Source organism: Anabrus simplex, chromosome 13 (assembly GCF_040414725.1).
Source record: "Anabrus simplex isolate iqAnaSimp1 chromosome 13, ASM4041472v1, whole genome shotgun sequence".
NCBI classification, from domain to species: Eukaryota; Metazoa; Arthropoda; class Insecta; order Orthoptera; family Tettigoniidae; genus Anabrus; species Anabrus simplex.
In genome coordinates, this window is record NC_090277.1 from 74,443,542 (window position 1) to 74,460,644 (window position 17,103).

A 17,103-nucleotide genomic window follows, 5' to 3' on the forward strand; every position below is an offset into this window, starting at 1 on the left:
ATACTTCTGAAAATTCACCCCCTTTTCACCCTCTTAGCAACGGAATATCCAAAAATCCTTCCTTCATTTCTTTATGTCCGGTAGTTTTGGCTCAGCGATGATGAATCCGTAAGTCAGTCAGAAAATGTAATTTTACATAGATATTTTAGATTAAGAGTATGTAGCCACTTCGCTTTAGCGATAAATTGCCAAACCTATAAAAATCAAATTATTCGTATTAGCTTTCTATTGATTTCTTTGTATGAAATGCAGTCAAGAAAAATCCATAACTCTCCCTAAGATTTCAGGTTGTCTTGATATACCATCTGCGAGCGACATTTAGTCCTCCTATGGGTGGGGGCGGTAGAATAACATCCACGGTGTTCCCCGTCTCTCGTAAGATGCCACTAAAAGGGGGTCCCAGGGCCACTTAATTCGGGAGTGTGGGTTGGTGACCACGGGGCCCACAGCCAAGTCCTGGCATTGCTTCCACTTGTGCCAGGCTCCTTACTTTCATCTATCCTCCCTCAGTTCACCCTTGTTCTTTTCCTACCCCGACGCTATTGGAGCACTCGAGGAGTCTTTCATTCCTCGCCCTTCTTTGGCCGATACCTTCATTGTTTGAAGTGTCGGCCCCTTCAGTTATTTCTCTCTGATTAGTGTTAATAGAGGATGGTTGCAGAGTTGTACATTCTCGTAAACCAATAATCACCAGCTGTGGCTTAAGCGATAACTTTATATGTATGCTCAAAAAGTTTTGGATATTAACCTTTGTGCGAGATATTTAGCCATTTCGCTTTAGCGATATACTGCGAAATATTTGAAGTTACGAATCTTGACTTCTAGAACGTCTACGTGTGGTATTAAGTCATTTCGCTATACCGTAAAAGTAAAGAGTACAACTTAAGATTGTTTATTATACAACCTTTGTGCGCGGCATTTCAAATTTCACTTTAGCAATACAATGCGAAATATGCCCAAGAATTGCAGGTTATGCATCTTCTTATCTGCGTATGAAATACAGAACTCACCCAAGGACTTACGAGTAATGTTTCTTCATGGTTTTTGACATCTGTGTGTTTCATTTAGCCATTTCGCTTTACCAGTGGAATGACGATTACGCTGTAAAGGGCGAACTTTTCCCGTCTTCAGGTTTTATAACCTCAGCGTGCGATATATTTAGCCTTTCCGCTTCAGCGAAAAAATAGAAAGAAAGCTGTAAGAACTATAGGTTTTAAGTCTTCGCGTTTTATGAGCGTAGCGCATGACATTCAGCCATTTCGCTTCTGCGATAAAATGGAAAAATATGCTCATAAGCTACTTGTTTTACTTCTTTGTGCTTACGAACTCTGTGAGAGACATTTAGCCACTTCTCATCAGCGGCAAATGCAAAGTTTGTGCAATGCATGTTCGAGTTATATGATGTGAAACTGAGCCACGTCGGTTTAAGAGATACGTAAGATGCTAAATATGACGAGAAAATAAGGTTATTTGCCTTCCTGTTGTGAAATTTAGCCATTTCGGTACAGTGAAAGAAATGCAGAACTCGTTGTGAGTCTTCAGGTTTCCATATTTCAGGACATTCGTGCCTTCAATTCGGGAAGGCCGTGGAGACCAGAGCGGGAAAATACTGTTATAAACCCTTTACACAATGAGAGAAATGAATGAATAATGGATGGAAGAGTGATACGAACATAGATAGACGAACAAAGAAAGAGAGAAAGAAAGAAAGGGAGATATTGTACTGAATCGAAATTGGGTGGTTGAAACCAGTGAGGAGGAGAAGAAGAAGAAGAAGAAGAAGAAGAAGAAGAAGAAGAAGAAGAATTACTGGGTACTAACTCAGGGAAGAGACTGTGAAAGAGGTGTTACGTTATAGAATTTGAGTAGCATATTGGCTTTGCCGCAAAACTTCCTATGACTAGGAGGCCCTGCGGTGTAGGGGTAGCATGCCTGCCTCTCACCCGGAGGCCCCGGATTCGATTTCCGGCCAGGTCGGGGATTTTTACCTGGATCTGAGGTCTGGTTCGAGGTTCACTTATCCTACGTAATTCCAATTGAAGAGCTATATGACGGTCTAGAAAGCCAAGAATAACGGCCGAGAGGATTCGTCGTGCTGACCACACGACACCTCATAATCTGCAGGCCTTCGGGCTGAGCAGAGGTCGCTTGGTAGGCCATGGCCCTTCGGGGCTGTTGCGTCATGGGGTTTGGTTTGGTTTGGTTAGTTTTCTATGACTTCATTCTATGTACATTGTTACTCTTTACTTGATCGAACATGTTTGTAAAATTACATTGTGGTGATATAGCTAATATCAGACAGTTGTACAATCATAAATATGTGTCGCAGTCGTGGCCATCCATCAACGGCTGCCAATTTCAGATAGCAACCAGCCATAAGACATAGCCTGCACGGTTGCTAGGTAACAATACCTTACATCACAGCCTGCACGGTTGCTATGGTTATACTTCCGTCAAACTTTGTGACGCTAACTTCCGCAAGATTTTCAGATGAGCTCCAGCCATAAGACATATTTATTTTAAAACACTGCAGCAGCATCTGCTTTTGTATTGTGTAACGAGTCGTTGGAACTGTTGATCGAGGAATGAAGGAAGAAAGGAAGAATATAGTTAAGAGGCTAGATGCACGAAAAACAGGGACCTTCTGCAAATATCCTATTAAAGTAAACTCATGTCCTCATCCCGAGGTGGTGCAGCTCTTTTCAGGCACACCTCCCAAGGAGGTGAGCTGCATGTACCATTTCAACCACGTACCAGCCCTCCTGAGCCTCCGCCAGCATCTCACCGCTGGTTCCGTGGTTCAAATCCCAGTCACTCCATGCGAGATTTGTGCTGGACAAAGTGGAGGAGGGACAGGTTTTTCTCCGGGTACTCCGGTTTTCCCTGTCATATTTAATTCCAGCAATACACTCCAATATCAGTACATTTCATCTGTCATTCATTAATCATTGCCCCAGAGGAGTGAGACAGGTTTCGGCAGCCGGCACAATTCCTATCTCCGCCGGTAGTTGGGGCTTCACTCATTCCATTTCTGACCCGGTCGAATGACTGGAAGCAGGCTGTGGATTTTCATTTTCACCAGCCTTCCTGCCATTCTTAAATCTCTGGCACTATCCGGAATCGAACCCGGGCCCCCGAGGACGGCAGTTAATAGTGCTAACCGTTATGCTACGGAGGCGGACTGCAGGTATCCTAGGAGAGCTATTACATCAAGATGCTCATAGTTGTAAAGAGGCTTGTCGGATGGGAACGATAAGCCTTGACCAGATCCCTTGGTATTATTCGACAAAGCAGGCTATGCGCAGGCACCGGATTTCACGCTCTCGTAGCCGTTGTCGTCACACGGCATAGGTCGCTTGTGGATAGACCTACATCAGGAATCAATCAATATCCACGAACTGAGACGCACCCATTATTCACGCAATGACAACCGCCATTCACTGCTCGCTGGTGTAAATCACTCTTTTTATTCATACAGCAGTCATTCCTTTTTGTCTGTCCAGGCCAGGTGTTGACTATCCCTCGAGTCATTCGCGACCTATCCAACACACATACTAATTCACCTGACTAAAGTTAAGGAAGCAGCGCAACGAAGACACGGTTTGTTACTGTGTGGTAGCAAGGTCCCCTGCGGGATTCAAAACAACGGCATTGCAGTTCTCATAACCTCACTTTTCTGGCACTGTTCTAAACGAGATAGACGGCACTGAAGGGTGTGATGTATATTCCCCAAGAGGCTCGCAAACTGCCAGTGTAAATGTAGCAAGCCTGTCACTTACCCGAAGGCTCCAGGTTTGATTCCCGGCCAGTCCAGTGGATAGGGATGGAACGGTATTCATTCTGCATCGTGAGACGAACCGAGGAGCTGTTTATACGAGAGGTAGCGTGTAGTGGTCTTCGATTCCGAAGGCCGTACGTTCGATTCCCGAATGGTTTGGGGAATTATATCTTAATGGTTAATTCCCTTTGGCCCGGCGACTGGGGGTTTGTGCTGTCCACAACATTCCTGCAACTCATACACGAGACACACAAATATCCCCCACCACACAAACACACAGTTTCTATACACGGCATCGACCTAGGTATAACCACATAACATTATTATTATTATTATTATTATTATTATTATTATTATTATTATTATTATTATTATTCTTTTATTACCAGCAATCATTCTCGCTACAATCATATAGGACTCTGTTATTTCCTACTTACGAATAAGATATCCTGAATCCTACCCAGCAGTCATTTCGAAACAGTCCAGTGTAAAGATGGGTTTCGTTCGAGAACTGACTTCTTTCTTACAGATTATTATTATTATTATTATTATTATTATTATTATTATTATTATTATTATTATTATTATCATATTATTAATGGTATAATAATAAACGGGGTTAAAGTCAGGTTGTGAGTTTCATTAATAGGAAACGTTCCCTCAGTTTTAATTACTGCGCTGAAGGGGTGAAAGTTTCCTATGGAGATCACTAAGTACCTTACAAGTTTTTTTTTAACATGGCACCGATACAGATAGGTGTTTTGGCGGCGATGGGAGAGGAAAGGGCTAGAAGTGGGATGGAAGCGGCCCTGGCCTTAATTAAGGTACAACCCCAGCTTTTGCCTGGTGTGAAATTGGGAAACCACAGTGCGGTTCGAACCCACTATCTCCTGAATACTAGACACTGGTCGCACTTAAGCGACTGCAGATATCAAGCTACTAAGTACCTAGATATAAGAAAAGATCTTAATAATAATAATAATAATAATAATAATAATAATAATAATAATAATAATGCCGGGATGAGTGGCTCAGACGGTTGAGGCGCTGGCCTTCTGACTCCAACTTGGCAAGTTTGATCCTGGCTCAGTCCGGTGCTATTTGAAGGTGCTCAAATACGTCAGCCTCGTGTCGGTAGATTTAGTGGCACGTAAAAGAACTCCTGCGGGACAAAATTCCGGCACTTCGATGTCTCCGAAACCAAAAAAGTAGTTAGAATATTATTATTATTATTATTATTATATATTATTATAATATTATATATATTATTATTATTATTACTATTATTATTATTATTTTTGTTATTATATTGCTGTCGTAGCTTAACGCATAGTGAAAATGTCCTGACAGTCCTTCTGCGGTCTGAAATCACATTGGTTTTCATCCAACCAATGAGAGCACCCTTCTTTGCAAAATAACTGAATACGTTGCCTGCTGTATTGTTGAATGGAATACCTCGATAGTTGTCCCTATCCTTTCCGTTCGCTTGCTTTAATGAAACACTGACACTTATTTCTTGCTGTCTCCATTAATATACTCTATACTTCATAATCCCTTCGCTACATTTAAGTCCGTCAAAGAAGAATGAGCAGTTATCTGAAAGGGAGAAACTTGAAGTTTTCTTAAGAATATTGTTAGTCTTTGATGAGACTTCAAATTAGGGAAGAGGCGAGGCTCGTCAAACACAATGGCATTAGTCCTGGAAATCCTCTTGTAACGGAATAATTAGTTCCCTTTTGCTCCCTCAGGCAGCGCAGCGAACATCATAAACTTCAACGGCATTAATTTTACAGATCGCTGGAGTATTACTGCCTCCTCCCACGTCAAAGAATATCGGTACTCAAACATTTGTTCACTGTCAAAATTATTAAGACTGAATGACAGGATTATATAGATTGGGTCGTTTTGTCTGGATATTTGTAACTGTCAGTCTTGAGTGCTGGCCATGCCAAACAGCAAACATAAAATCTGGATGCGTTTCGCCTTTTAACGTAGAGTTACGCTTTTAGTGTTTGGGTAGGATGCGTATGTCGCCGAGAGAATTTAAATAAATAAATAAATAAATAAATAAGAAACATATTTTTCATGAAATAGTGCTTCAAATAAGGCAAAATTAGTGCTAAATATGTGACTTCACACACATACTCTGTTGTAAGATGGCGCTGTGTTGACTCGCGCGCTCAGCTGGAGGTTAGCTGAAACAGCGAAACGAATTTAAGTAAAGAAGTCTATGAGACCCTCAAAGCCCTTCCGCCGTTACAATAGTGACAACCTACTGCCAATTTCTTGTTGTTGTTGTACTAGTTTTCGCCCTCTTCATGTAACGTCCCGTTGGACATAGAAACACACGTTATGATCTTAGCTTCCGAGGCAAGAAGGTTTTGTTTTGTTTTGATTTGATTTCTGCTGTTTGTTTAATGTCGCACTAACTCACGGAGTGTTTGCAAGGACGGACGGATGGATGGGAAAGGGCTAGGACTGGGACGGTAGAGGCCTTCATTGAAGCAGAACCCCAGTAGTTGCCTAGTGTAAACATGGGAGTGCCCTCTATTGTGTAGTAGTTAGTGTGATTAGCTGCCACCCTCGGAAGCCCGGATTCGATTCCCGGCTCTGCCACGAAATTTGCAAAAGTGGTTCGAGGGCTGGAACGGGTCCACTCAGGTGGGTTCGATTCCCACCTCAGCCATCCTCGAAGTGGTTTTCCGTCGTTTCCCACTTCTCCTCCAGGCAAATTACGGTACGGTACCTCACTTAAGGCTATGGCTGCTTCCTTCCCTCTTCCATACCTGTCCCTTCCAATCTTCCCATCACTCCACAAGGCCCGTGTTCAGCATAGCACCTGAGGCCGTCTGGGTGAGATACTGGTCCTCCTCCCTAGTTATATCCCCGACCCAAAGTCTCAGGCTAGAGGACACTGCCTTCGAGGCTGTTGAGGTATGATCCCTCACCGAGTCCGAGGGAAAAACCGACCGTGAAGGGTATACGGATTAAGAAAGAAAGAAAGAAAGAAAGACAGAAGGAAGGAAGGAAGGAAGGAAGGAAGGAAGGAAGGAAGGAAGGAAAGAGAGAAAGAAAACATGGGAAACAACGAAAAACAGCCTTCAAGGCTGCCGACGATGGTATTGGAATCCATCATCTCCCGAATGCACAAGCCCACAGTTGCGACACGGCCATTTCACTCGGCGAGGTAAGGAGTTGAACAAAAATAGTGTGCACAAATAAATTATTGCAAATCGTCCATCATCGCGGATAACGGATTATTTTTTTGCTAGTTGCTTTACGTCGCACCGACACAGATAGGGCGACGATGGGATAGGAAAGGCCTAGGAGTTGGAAGGAAGCGGCCGTGGCCTTAATTAAGGTACAGCCCCAGCATTTGCCTGGTGTAAAAATGGGAAACCGTGAGCTTGCATCCGGGAGATAGTAGGTTCGAATCCCACTATCGGCAGCCCTGAAGATGGTTTTCCGTGGTTCCCCATTTTCACACCAGGCAAATGCTGGGGCTGTACCTTAATTAAGGCCACGGCCGCTTCCTTCCAACTCCTAGGCCTTTCCTATCCCATCGTCGCCATAAGACCTATCTGTGTCGGTGCGATGTAAAGCCCCTAGCAAAAAAAAGGGAAACCACGGAAAACCATCTTCAGGGCTGCCGACAGTGGGATTCGAATCCAGTATCTCCCGGATGTGAGCTCACAGCTGCGCGCTCCTAACCGCGCGGCCAACACGCCCGGTAGATTAGTATTATTATGTAAGGAACACCATGGAATTGTGTTGCCTGTGGGCGTTACCATAATGTGTGATGCACCGTGGGTCTACATTGTATTTAATTACGGCACCTCACTAAAAGTCCAGAATAATTGGATAGTCAAAATTGACAAAAATATTCAAGATATCAGCATAACAGATGAAATTAAATGGGACAGGACTAACTTTACAACGTTGGTGAACAAACATTTTGCTGAAAAACCCAAGATGAGAATTACGATTGCATGGACAGAAGAACGGAAGAAAAAAATACAGCGATAGGTTGAAGAAAGTCTGGGAAGAGACGAAAGCAAATTCATCTGCTAAATAAGTTCAATCGCGCTCGTTAGTTGGGCACAACGTTGTGAAAAAGAAAACAAGATAATAAATATTGCTCTGACGCTCCTAAACTGCTTTTACGGTTTTGAAAGACGTCACGGTGCTGGATTTTTTTTTACATGCCAGTACATCTACGGCACGAGGATGGCGTATTTGAGCACCTTCAAGGACTCGTCTTCTAGAAGAAAAATCAATCTCTCTCTCTCTTACTTTCGATAGCAGGTGGCCAAGAGTGTTTGTTAGTATATAAGGTGGCCATGTTGCCATGACGCCCTTAATCTGGCGTGACTAAACAATAATTCCTGATCTTTTTCTCTTTTAGTGGGGTTGGGCGGATTCGGCCCATTTTTACGGTATGATGCCCTTCCTGATGCGAACCCTATGTGGAGGAATGTATTGACACGTGCTTGTTTCTGTGGTGGTTTGTAGTGTGCTATGTTATGTGTATTACGAGAAAAACCCAGTGCCCGAACCATACGAGTTAACCATAAGCAGTTTCAATTACCGACCCGACCGGGAAAAGACAACTCTTGACCGAAGCCCAGCATACTGATAATTCAGCCAGGGAGATGAAAAAATGAAATGGCGTATGGCTTTTAGTGCCGGGAGTGTCCGGGGACATGTTCGGTTCGCCAGGTGCAGGTATTTCTATTTGACTCCCGTAGGCGACCTGCGCGTCGTGATGAGGATGAAATGATGAAGAAGACGACACACACACCCAGCCCCCGTACCAGAGAAATTAACTAATGATGGTTAAAATTCCCGACCCTGCCGAGAATCAAACCCGGGACCCTGTGACCAAAGGCCAGCACGCTAACCATTTAGGCATGGAGCCGGACCGCCAAGGAGATTATACACTGAGTGACCAGAAGTCACGGCAAGGGCTGTCCCATGTGAAAATGTGCCGTGTATAATCCCTGAGCGGCAGTCTGTCACGGGCACCAGTGTTGTTAAGACGGCAACACGTCGCGAGATAACAGACTCTGAACGTGGGATGATCATGAGCGCACAGCGCATGGGCCATAACATTGCGGAGATTACACGCGAATTGGGGTTTCCCAGATCAAGAGTATCGAGGGTGGATCTTCAATATCGCAGAGAGAACGTTACCACCCGCGTAAACCGCCGCACGGGAGCACCGGAGGTGTTTAAAGAACGGACATCACGTCGCCTCCGCACAACCATACTGGGTGCTCGATGGGCTACTGAGAGTCAGATCACCGCCCAGTTCAACGTTCGGAGTCTGCTATCAGGAATGCAAGGAGGCAACTGCACTGCATAGGCTTCACCAGCCGACATCCAAATCGTGTCCCTTTGCTGACACCTCGACACAGAGCTCAACATCGGCAATGGACCCTGTAACAGTGGCGGCGTGTGGTATGGTTCGATGAAGCCCGGTTCCAGTTGTATCGAGCTGATGGGCGCGTGAGAGTGTGGCGTATGCCCCATGAAACTATGGATCCTGCGTGTCAATAAAGTTGTGTCCAGGCGGGAGGTGGCTCAGTTCTGGTCTGGGCGGCGTTCTCATGTTCGCAATTAGGCCCCATTGCCCGACTGAAGGGAGCGCTGACTGGTGCATGTTATATGGACATTCTTCCAGACCATCTGCGTCCTTTTCGCAGAGTACGCTGTTGGAGATGCCATGTTTCAACAGGACAATGCGCCATAGCACCGCTCTGTGGTGGCACGCAGGCGGTTGGAGGAACACTCCATTGAAGTTGGATTGGCCCTCCAGATCTCCCGATCTTAATCCTGGTGTCGATGCTGGTGTACGCTCCAAGAACCTCGCACCAACTACACAAGACAAACTGTGGGTAGCAGTGCAAGATGGGTGGGTCCAGATCCCTCCAGAACGATTGCAACACCTTGTAGAGTCGATGCCTCGCGGAGGAGCAGCTCGTTATGAACGTCATTTTCAAGTGTCTTCTCGTGACTATTGGCCACTCAGTGTAAGTTGGTAGTAAGCTACAAGCCGGTGGTTGTGTGGGTGAACGTGAAAGTTCGACGAAAGAAGGAATCTGTAAATCAAGTGTTACGTGAGCATTTTATAAAACATTACTTACTGCAGTATAAATTAAGATCGTTTACGTGCGAAAAACTGTGAAATAATCTACTTTGGGTAGTCGTTGATTTTGAAAATTTGTAGTGCCAACCTAAAGCTTTTTCAAGGAAGAATTGAAGAGTTAGATATCGATATTTACACAGATACAATGATACCAACAGACTCTAGTGCACTGATTGACCACACTGACTGTAAAGCGCTAGTGTCGTATAACTGAAAAGGCTCGTAAGATAAATGCCACGAAGAGGCAGAATTTAAAGTGCGGTCAGTTTCTCTTAACTTCCAGCGATGAGGGAAGTGTCATCTGCAAAGCGCAAGTTGCTAATTTTTCTGTCACCAATCGACATTCCGCCATTCCAGCCATCGAGAGCTATCTTGATGAGACACTCTGCATATATGTCGTAGAGTTGAGGTGATAATATACAACCTTGCTTTACTCAATTTCTCACACTGATAGTGTCTGAGATCATGATCCACCTTTATGGTTGCTGTACGTTTTTGTTATGGAGGTCATTCAATTTCAACATTAAATGCAGTAGAACCCTAAGTTTCTATAGCATCCTGCCACAACTTTTCCCCGTATAACACAATCAAAGACCTTTTTATAGTTAAGGAAGCAAGAAAAGGCAGATACAGAAAAAAATAATCAGTAATGCAGATAAATGCCTTTGCTGGCGCGAGCGAGTGTTTACAGTGCACTGTGTCTTCTGGTGTAGGCTAGAGCAATTTTGTTACTTTCATTGATCTGTCTCTGTCTTATCCTTGGCTTTGACAATATGAAAGAGATTGAGGTATGAGCGATGCTAGTAATTCCATCCCTTGTGCAGCCAGTCGCTGCTTTGAATGGTTTGAAAATGTTTTCATAGGGTCGGTTGGTGAATGCATTTCAGTGGGCTTGCAGACTCATATGTAATAGCAACTTCTGGCTCGGTGAGGAAAGCAACGGGAAACTACCTCAATCCTCATTTTCCTAGTGCTGATGGAGGAGCTGTTGAGGATCCAGCCAGCCTTAGGGCTGAAGACGGAACATACACAATGGAGATAATACACAACCTTTTCTCTCATGTATTTTTATTTATATTTCTCTTAAAATCATAATCAGTTTTAGCCTGTTTACCAGCGGTCACCACTGGTAAAGTAACGACAGTACCGCACGAGTTCGTCAACATCTGCAGCAAGTCCACAGAGAGAGTCTCGGAAGGTAAGAATAAACAAGCGCTCCCGGCGGGGAGAAAAGTGAACTAATTATTCCATTGTAAGAGGATTTGGCAGACGTTGTCGCTAATACCACTGCGTCTCTCTGAGGAGACTGAACAGCTCTGTTCCGCCTTGTTTTTACAGTCTTTGTATCTTAGACAACCACGAGCCTTGGCTGCTGAAAGGGGCCCTTCTCTTTTGTGTAACATTCTTTTTTGAGGCTCAGTGGAAGAAGTGTAAAATGAAGACTTGTTTGTCGGTCTCTTAAGGATAAGTGTGTTCAATAAACTGGAAAGAAATCAGATAAAAATACAGTTGTATATTTCATTTACCGCAGAGCTCATATGAAGCTGGCTTTGCTTCCACTTGTACTATGCTGCTCACTTTGATGTATCCTATCCGACCGCGCTTGATTAACTCTTATTCTTTTACGACCCCGACGGTATAAGGATGCGAGGGCTAGGGATTCTTTAATTTTCACGCCCTTCGCGGCCCCTGTCTTTATTTGACCGATACATTTCATTTTTCTTTCTGATTGCCGTTATATAGAGGATGATTGCCTGGTTCTATTTCCTCTCAAAACAAGAGTCACCACCACTTCAGCTTATCCTAGTCTAGAGAACTGACAATTTAATTCGTGTTAGTTTCATAGGCCAGGATTTAGTTTCACGGGGCGAGTTGGCCGTGCGGTGAGATCTGGAAGATAGTGGGTTCGATCCCCACTGTCGGCAGCACTGAAGGTGGTTTTCCGTGGTTTCCCATTTTCACACCAGGCAAATGCTAGGTCTCTACCTTAATTAAGGCCATAGCAGATTCCTTTCCACTCCTAGGCATTTCCTATCCCATCGTCGCCATAAGACCTTTCTGTATCGGCGCGACGTAAAGCAGGTCATAACAAACGAAAAAAAAAGAAAAATCATTATGTAGTGTGTGCTTTCAAAACAGCTCTGAATGGTTGGAATGGCGGAATCTCGATTGGCGGCGGAAAAATGAGCAATCTACGCTTTGCAGACGGCACTTCCCTCATTGCTGGAAGTGAAGAGGAACTGATCGCACTTTAAATTCTGCCCCTTTTTGGCATTTCCCTTACGAACCATTTCAGCTATAAGACACTAGCACTTTACAGTCAGTGTGATCAATCAGTGCACTAGTAGTCTGTTGGTATCACTGTATCTGTGAAGATATCGATATCTAACGATTCGTTAGATGCAAATAAATTAATCGTTGTAAATTTGAGTTTCATTTCTTGAAAGACATATTTACTGTCATATGATTTCCAATTACACCCTGTATGTTGCTACCTTCTGTGGGGAAAAATATGTATTATTAAATAAATGAGTAAATAACGAAATATAATCTATATATTAGAAGAGTTTACTAAAAATAGCTTTGGCATATCCACCCGTCCGCCCGTTCTACTGGACCGATTTGCTTAATTTTTGTTTCATTCTCTCCGGAATTACCTGCCGGTGAATCGCGAGGTATTAATAGGTTTGCTGAGTAATATGTATTATTAAATGATCACTCCAAGAATTGCAGGCGAAGGCTTACCCTAACCCACAATGCATTATGTACTTAGCAGGTTGCTAAGCGACTAACACTTTAATTAATACTCTGACTTATACTATTTTCATCCTTAGTAATGTCATTGTATGCAGCCATGTTTGATTATTACCTGTCAAGGCAGAGAGTATACATACTTCCTCTGATCACGAAAAAGTACTATTCCCTGCTAGATGCTCTTTGATTGTTTAAGCTTTTGCAGCTTCCAAATATATTCAACAGATGGCAGAGCGTTCCTAATAACTCACATGCTGCGAAAAGAAAAAAAAGTATACGTACAAACAGACACCATCATGATGTACGCCTTAGACATTACCTGGAAACACCTATCGAAGAAAGAGTGAAGGCCATGAATCGTAGAAAAGTTTTCTGCCTGGCAAAAAAAAAAAAAAAGTTCCTTCGATAGTGGACTATGAGCTGACAAGATAACTGTTCAACTGTTCTATATAGAGTATCCCCCTGTGGTTGAGGGGGCGGTAAAATAACATCCACGGTATCCCCTGCCTGTCGTAAGAGGCGACTAAAAGAGGCTCCAGGGGCTCTCAACTTGGGAGCGTGGTTTAGCGATCACGAGGCCCTTAGCTGTGTCCTGGACATTGCTTCTACTTACTTGTGCCGGACTCCTGACTTTCATCTATTCTATCCGACCTACCTTGGTCAACTCTAATTCTTTTCCGACCACGACGGTATTAGAGCACTCGAGGCCTAAGTCTTTCTATGGCCGATATCTTCATTTTTCGAAGTGTCGTATCCCTTCCTTCTCTCTGATTAGTGTTCTTTAGAGGATGGTTGTACTCCTTCTTAAAACAATAATCACCACCACCAACTATAGAACTGCGATTAAAAATAGCGTTATCTTCTAGTAGAGACGTCATCACGTAGTTGCTCTAGGGAGCCGGTGTTACTTGTTCCGCTCGGGACGGCTGTTTGTCACGTGACAAGAGAGCAGCAGCCAGGCGGGTTGCATAACGTGGCCGTACTGTACTTGCGCCACTGGCCTTCAGCACATATAGTACTACGTCATGCACTTCCCCCACTTCTTCCCCTACTTGCTCGCTAACCTGCTCTCGTTCCTCGAGAGCGGGGAGCAAACTGGCTCCGAAGGCATTTCGCTCTCTATTGACGGTGCCTGTTCTAGTAGGACACAATACCAAGCTTCACATCAAGAACTGCAGGATAAAAAAAGTGAATATATGGATAGACTTTTACCAAACAGACGGCATTGACGTCAGAATGGATGAATTCTGACTACGAACTGCGGCATAGCATAGCGCGCTTCTTATTAAATGTTCATAAAACCATTGTAAAGGGCAGGCAAAACACTATGACCACGACAGACATATCAAGACGAGTTATCTGACATACTTATAAGGAATGTTATGGACCAGCACGGGTCCTCTAGTTTATTATTAAATAAATATAGGTTTAAAACAAAACTGTGACGACCTCCTGCCAAGAAGATAATACCTGTAATGTTTTATTCACGACTGCGTTAAATGACTTTTACAAAACAGACATTTTATTATCCAATACGATTAAACATATTAATTAATAATTCAGGGACTGTAATGGTCAGACTGGGAGTTATTAGCAAGTGATATGAGGGGCATGTACAAAAAGTAGCGGCAGACGCATTATATGTGTCAACAAAAACAGAGCAATCGGTTGGTACAAGTTTATTAGCGCGTGGAGCTCTGCAGCTGTGTTGAATATTCAGGGGACATATTGGCTGACTGGGGACAAGCGCAACATGGTTCATTTCTGGTGGCGGACGCGATTTATCGTATCGATAGCACGACAAAACATGTGTCCGTTTTGGTAAACTGGAGTGGAGCACTACTGCTGCTACTGGCGGAGAATCTTCTTTAATTTGGGGGCAAAACAGAGAGGCTAGCGTAACATGTAGTGAGAAATAGTTCCGGCAACAGTTGAGTGACTAGGTTTAATAAATTGGAGTGTAGCGCTATTGTTATTCTCTTTTAAGGAGGGAAGAACCTGTCGTAAAATGAGAGGGGGAAATAGTTTTGACAGCTCAAGGAACGACCTAAGAGAAGGAAGGTTTATCCTTTGTTTGCTACGAGGGTAAGTCAATAAGTATATGGAATTTTGCTCTAATTGTCTGTAGGTTGGCTCTTTGGCGTTGTGTGCTCACCAGCCTCTAGGTGGCCCGTTGTCTGCGTCTGTGGTAGGTTTCAGCGAGCTTGCGCTGCTGGGACGTAAATATGTCCTCGCCAATCTCTGTTTGCGCCAAGTTAAAACAGCGTTCCGTAATCCGTTTTTTTAATTTATTTTTAATTGTGGTCTGAGGGTGAGCCAGGAGCGGAAATTCATACATGACTTTCTGAACAAAATGGGGACAATGTTTTGCCACAGCGAAGTGTTTACCAGTAGATTGAGCAGTTCAAAAGGGAAGGATGAGGAAAAATCCGGGAATAAGTGCGTGATATGATTCTGAATAACAGACGAGCGACTGTTCTGTGCATTTCCGTTCCTGGTACATCCTTCGACCACAGAAAACGGATTACGGAACGCTTGTTTTCCTTGGTGCAAACATAGAGTGGCACGGCCATTTTTACGTCGCAACAGCGCAAGCTGTACTGATCTGATAACGATGTAACCTTCCACATACGTACACAATCTAGCGGCTGGTAAGCACACAACTCAACAGAACCAACCTAAAAGACCTGGGAAGACTTGGGTGAAAAGAGACAAGTTACTCGACTAAGTAGTATGTTCCGAGGTGTCAGTGGAGAGATGGCGTGGAATGACATCAGTAGACGAATAAGTTTGAGTGGTGTCTTTAAAAGTAGGAAGATCGCAATATGAAGATAAAGTTGGAATTCAAGAAGACAGATTGGGGCAAATCTTAGTTTATAGGAAGGGGAGTTAGGAATTGGAATGAATTACCACGGGAGATGTTCAATAAATTTCCAATTTCTTCGCAATCATTTAAGAAAAAGCTAGGAAAACAACAGACAAGGAATCTGCCACGTGGGCGACTGCCCTAACTGCAAATCAGTTGTGATTGATATCACATCCTGATATGTATGCAAACAGTATAACAGGATCGCTATGCGGGTGGAGGATAACGTAAGCTGTACTCACTCTCCTCGGGGACTCCCTGAGGCTGTGGACACTGGATACTCTCGTACTCGGTGCGCCCGAAGCTGGCTGAGTACACAGCGATCCTGGCGTTCGGGTTACACTTGAGCTGCACCGTGTCGTCCTCACAGGCGACCTTGCTGCGGAACTCGTCTGCAAACAAATCACAAAAAATATCATGAACATCACATCACAAAGTGAATGAATCAATGATTGAATAGAATACCAGGTGTATGCATAAGTCTTTTCCGGTTTCACTAAGAGATGGCGCCAGCGAACGGTACGCAGCGTATGAATTTGACACATACGTCGGTTTGTTCGTCTAAAATTAACCTACCAACACATACAAGTTGAGTCCGCCAAACACCCTCTTGTCGACGTTTGTGCCTGAAAAATAACATTTGCGGCACGCATTGCTTTTCTTATTTAATCGAAAGAAAAAATGTCGTGGAAAATCATCGTTTGCTGGTAGAAACATATGGAGAACACCCTCCATCGATTACAACATGTGAGACATGGTTTCGACAATTTAAAGATGGTGATTTCAATGTGAAAGACAGTGCGCTCTGGTAGACCACAAAAATACAATTGCAGGCGTTACTGGTTGATGATCCAACTCAAACTCAACGCTATCGCCAATAAATGATTAATTTAAACAATGCATTGATCGAAAGACGATCGGAATGGGCCAGAAGACATGGCAACGTGGTTTTGTTACACGACAATGTGCCGTCTCACACAGCAAACCAGTGAAAGATACCTTGAAATCGCTTGGATGGGACATCCTTCCGCACCCGCCGTACATATCCCTGACGTTCACTCCTTCGCATCAATGAGGCACGCGCTCACAGAGCAGCACTTCAGCAGTTTCGAGGGAGTAGGAAAATGGCTCGACGAATGATTTGCCGCAAAGGACAAGCAGTTTTTCTGGCATGGTATTCATAACTTACCTGAAAGATGGGCGAAGTGTGTAGAAGTCGATGGCCAATATTTTGAATAAACAAAAAATGGTTTTCCCTTGAAAATGACGTGTTTTATTTGCCATAAAACAGCCAGAAACTTATGCATACACCTGGTACAAACTTAGCACTTTAGGTACTATCTAGACCTTAATGTCACGGAGTCAAGGATACCTCCATGAACATGTTCTTACTACAAGATATATGAATCCTCTTAATTTTTTCCCCGCATACCTCCTATAATATTACACAGTTTTATCTAATCTCCTTGCTGTCTTCCATTCTCTGTTTAGTAACTTAGCAATAGTGTGAAGTTTAGGTTCATTTTCTAGTTTACTTAGCTCTTTCGCATCTATATA

General features: G+C 43.7%; 1 protein-coding gene across 1 annotated transcript in view; it reads right to left on the bottom strand.

Annotated features, from left to right (window-relative positions):
- The window catches only part of LOC136884946 (uncharacterized), a 535,891-nt gene that overhangs the window by 87,100 nt on the left and 431,688 nt on the right, over positions 1–17,103 (bottom strand). Inside the window, exon 5 of the mRNA XM_068230060.1 lies at positions 15,789–15,938. Coding sequence (XP_068086161.1) covers positions 15,789–15,938 — 150 coding nt within the window. The remainder of the gene's footprint in view (positions 1–15,788; positions 15,939–17,103) is intronic.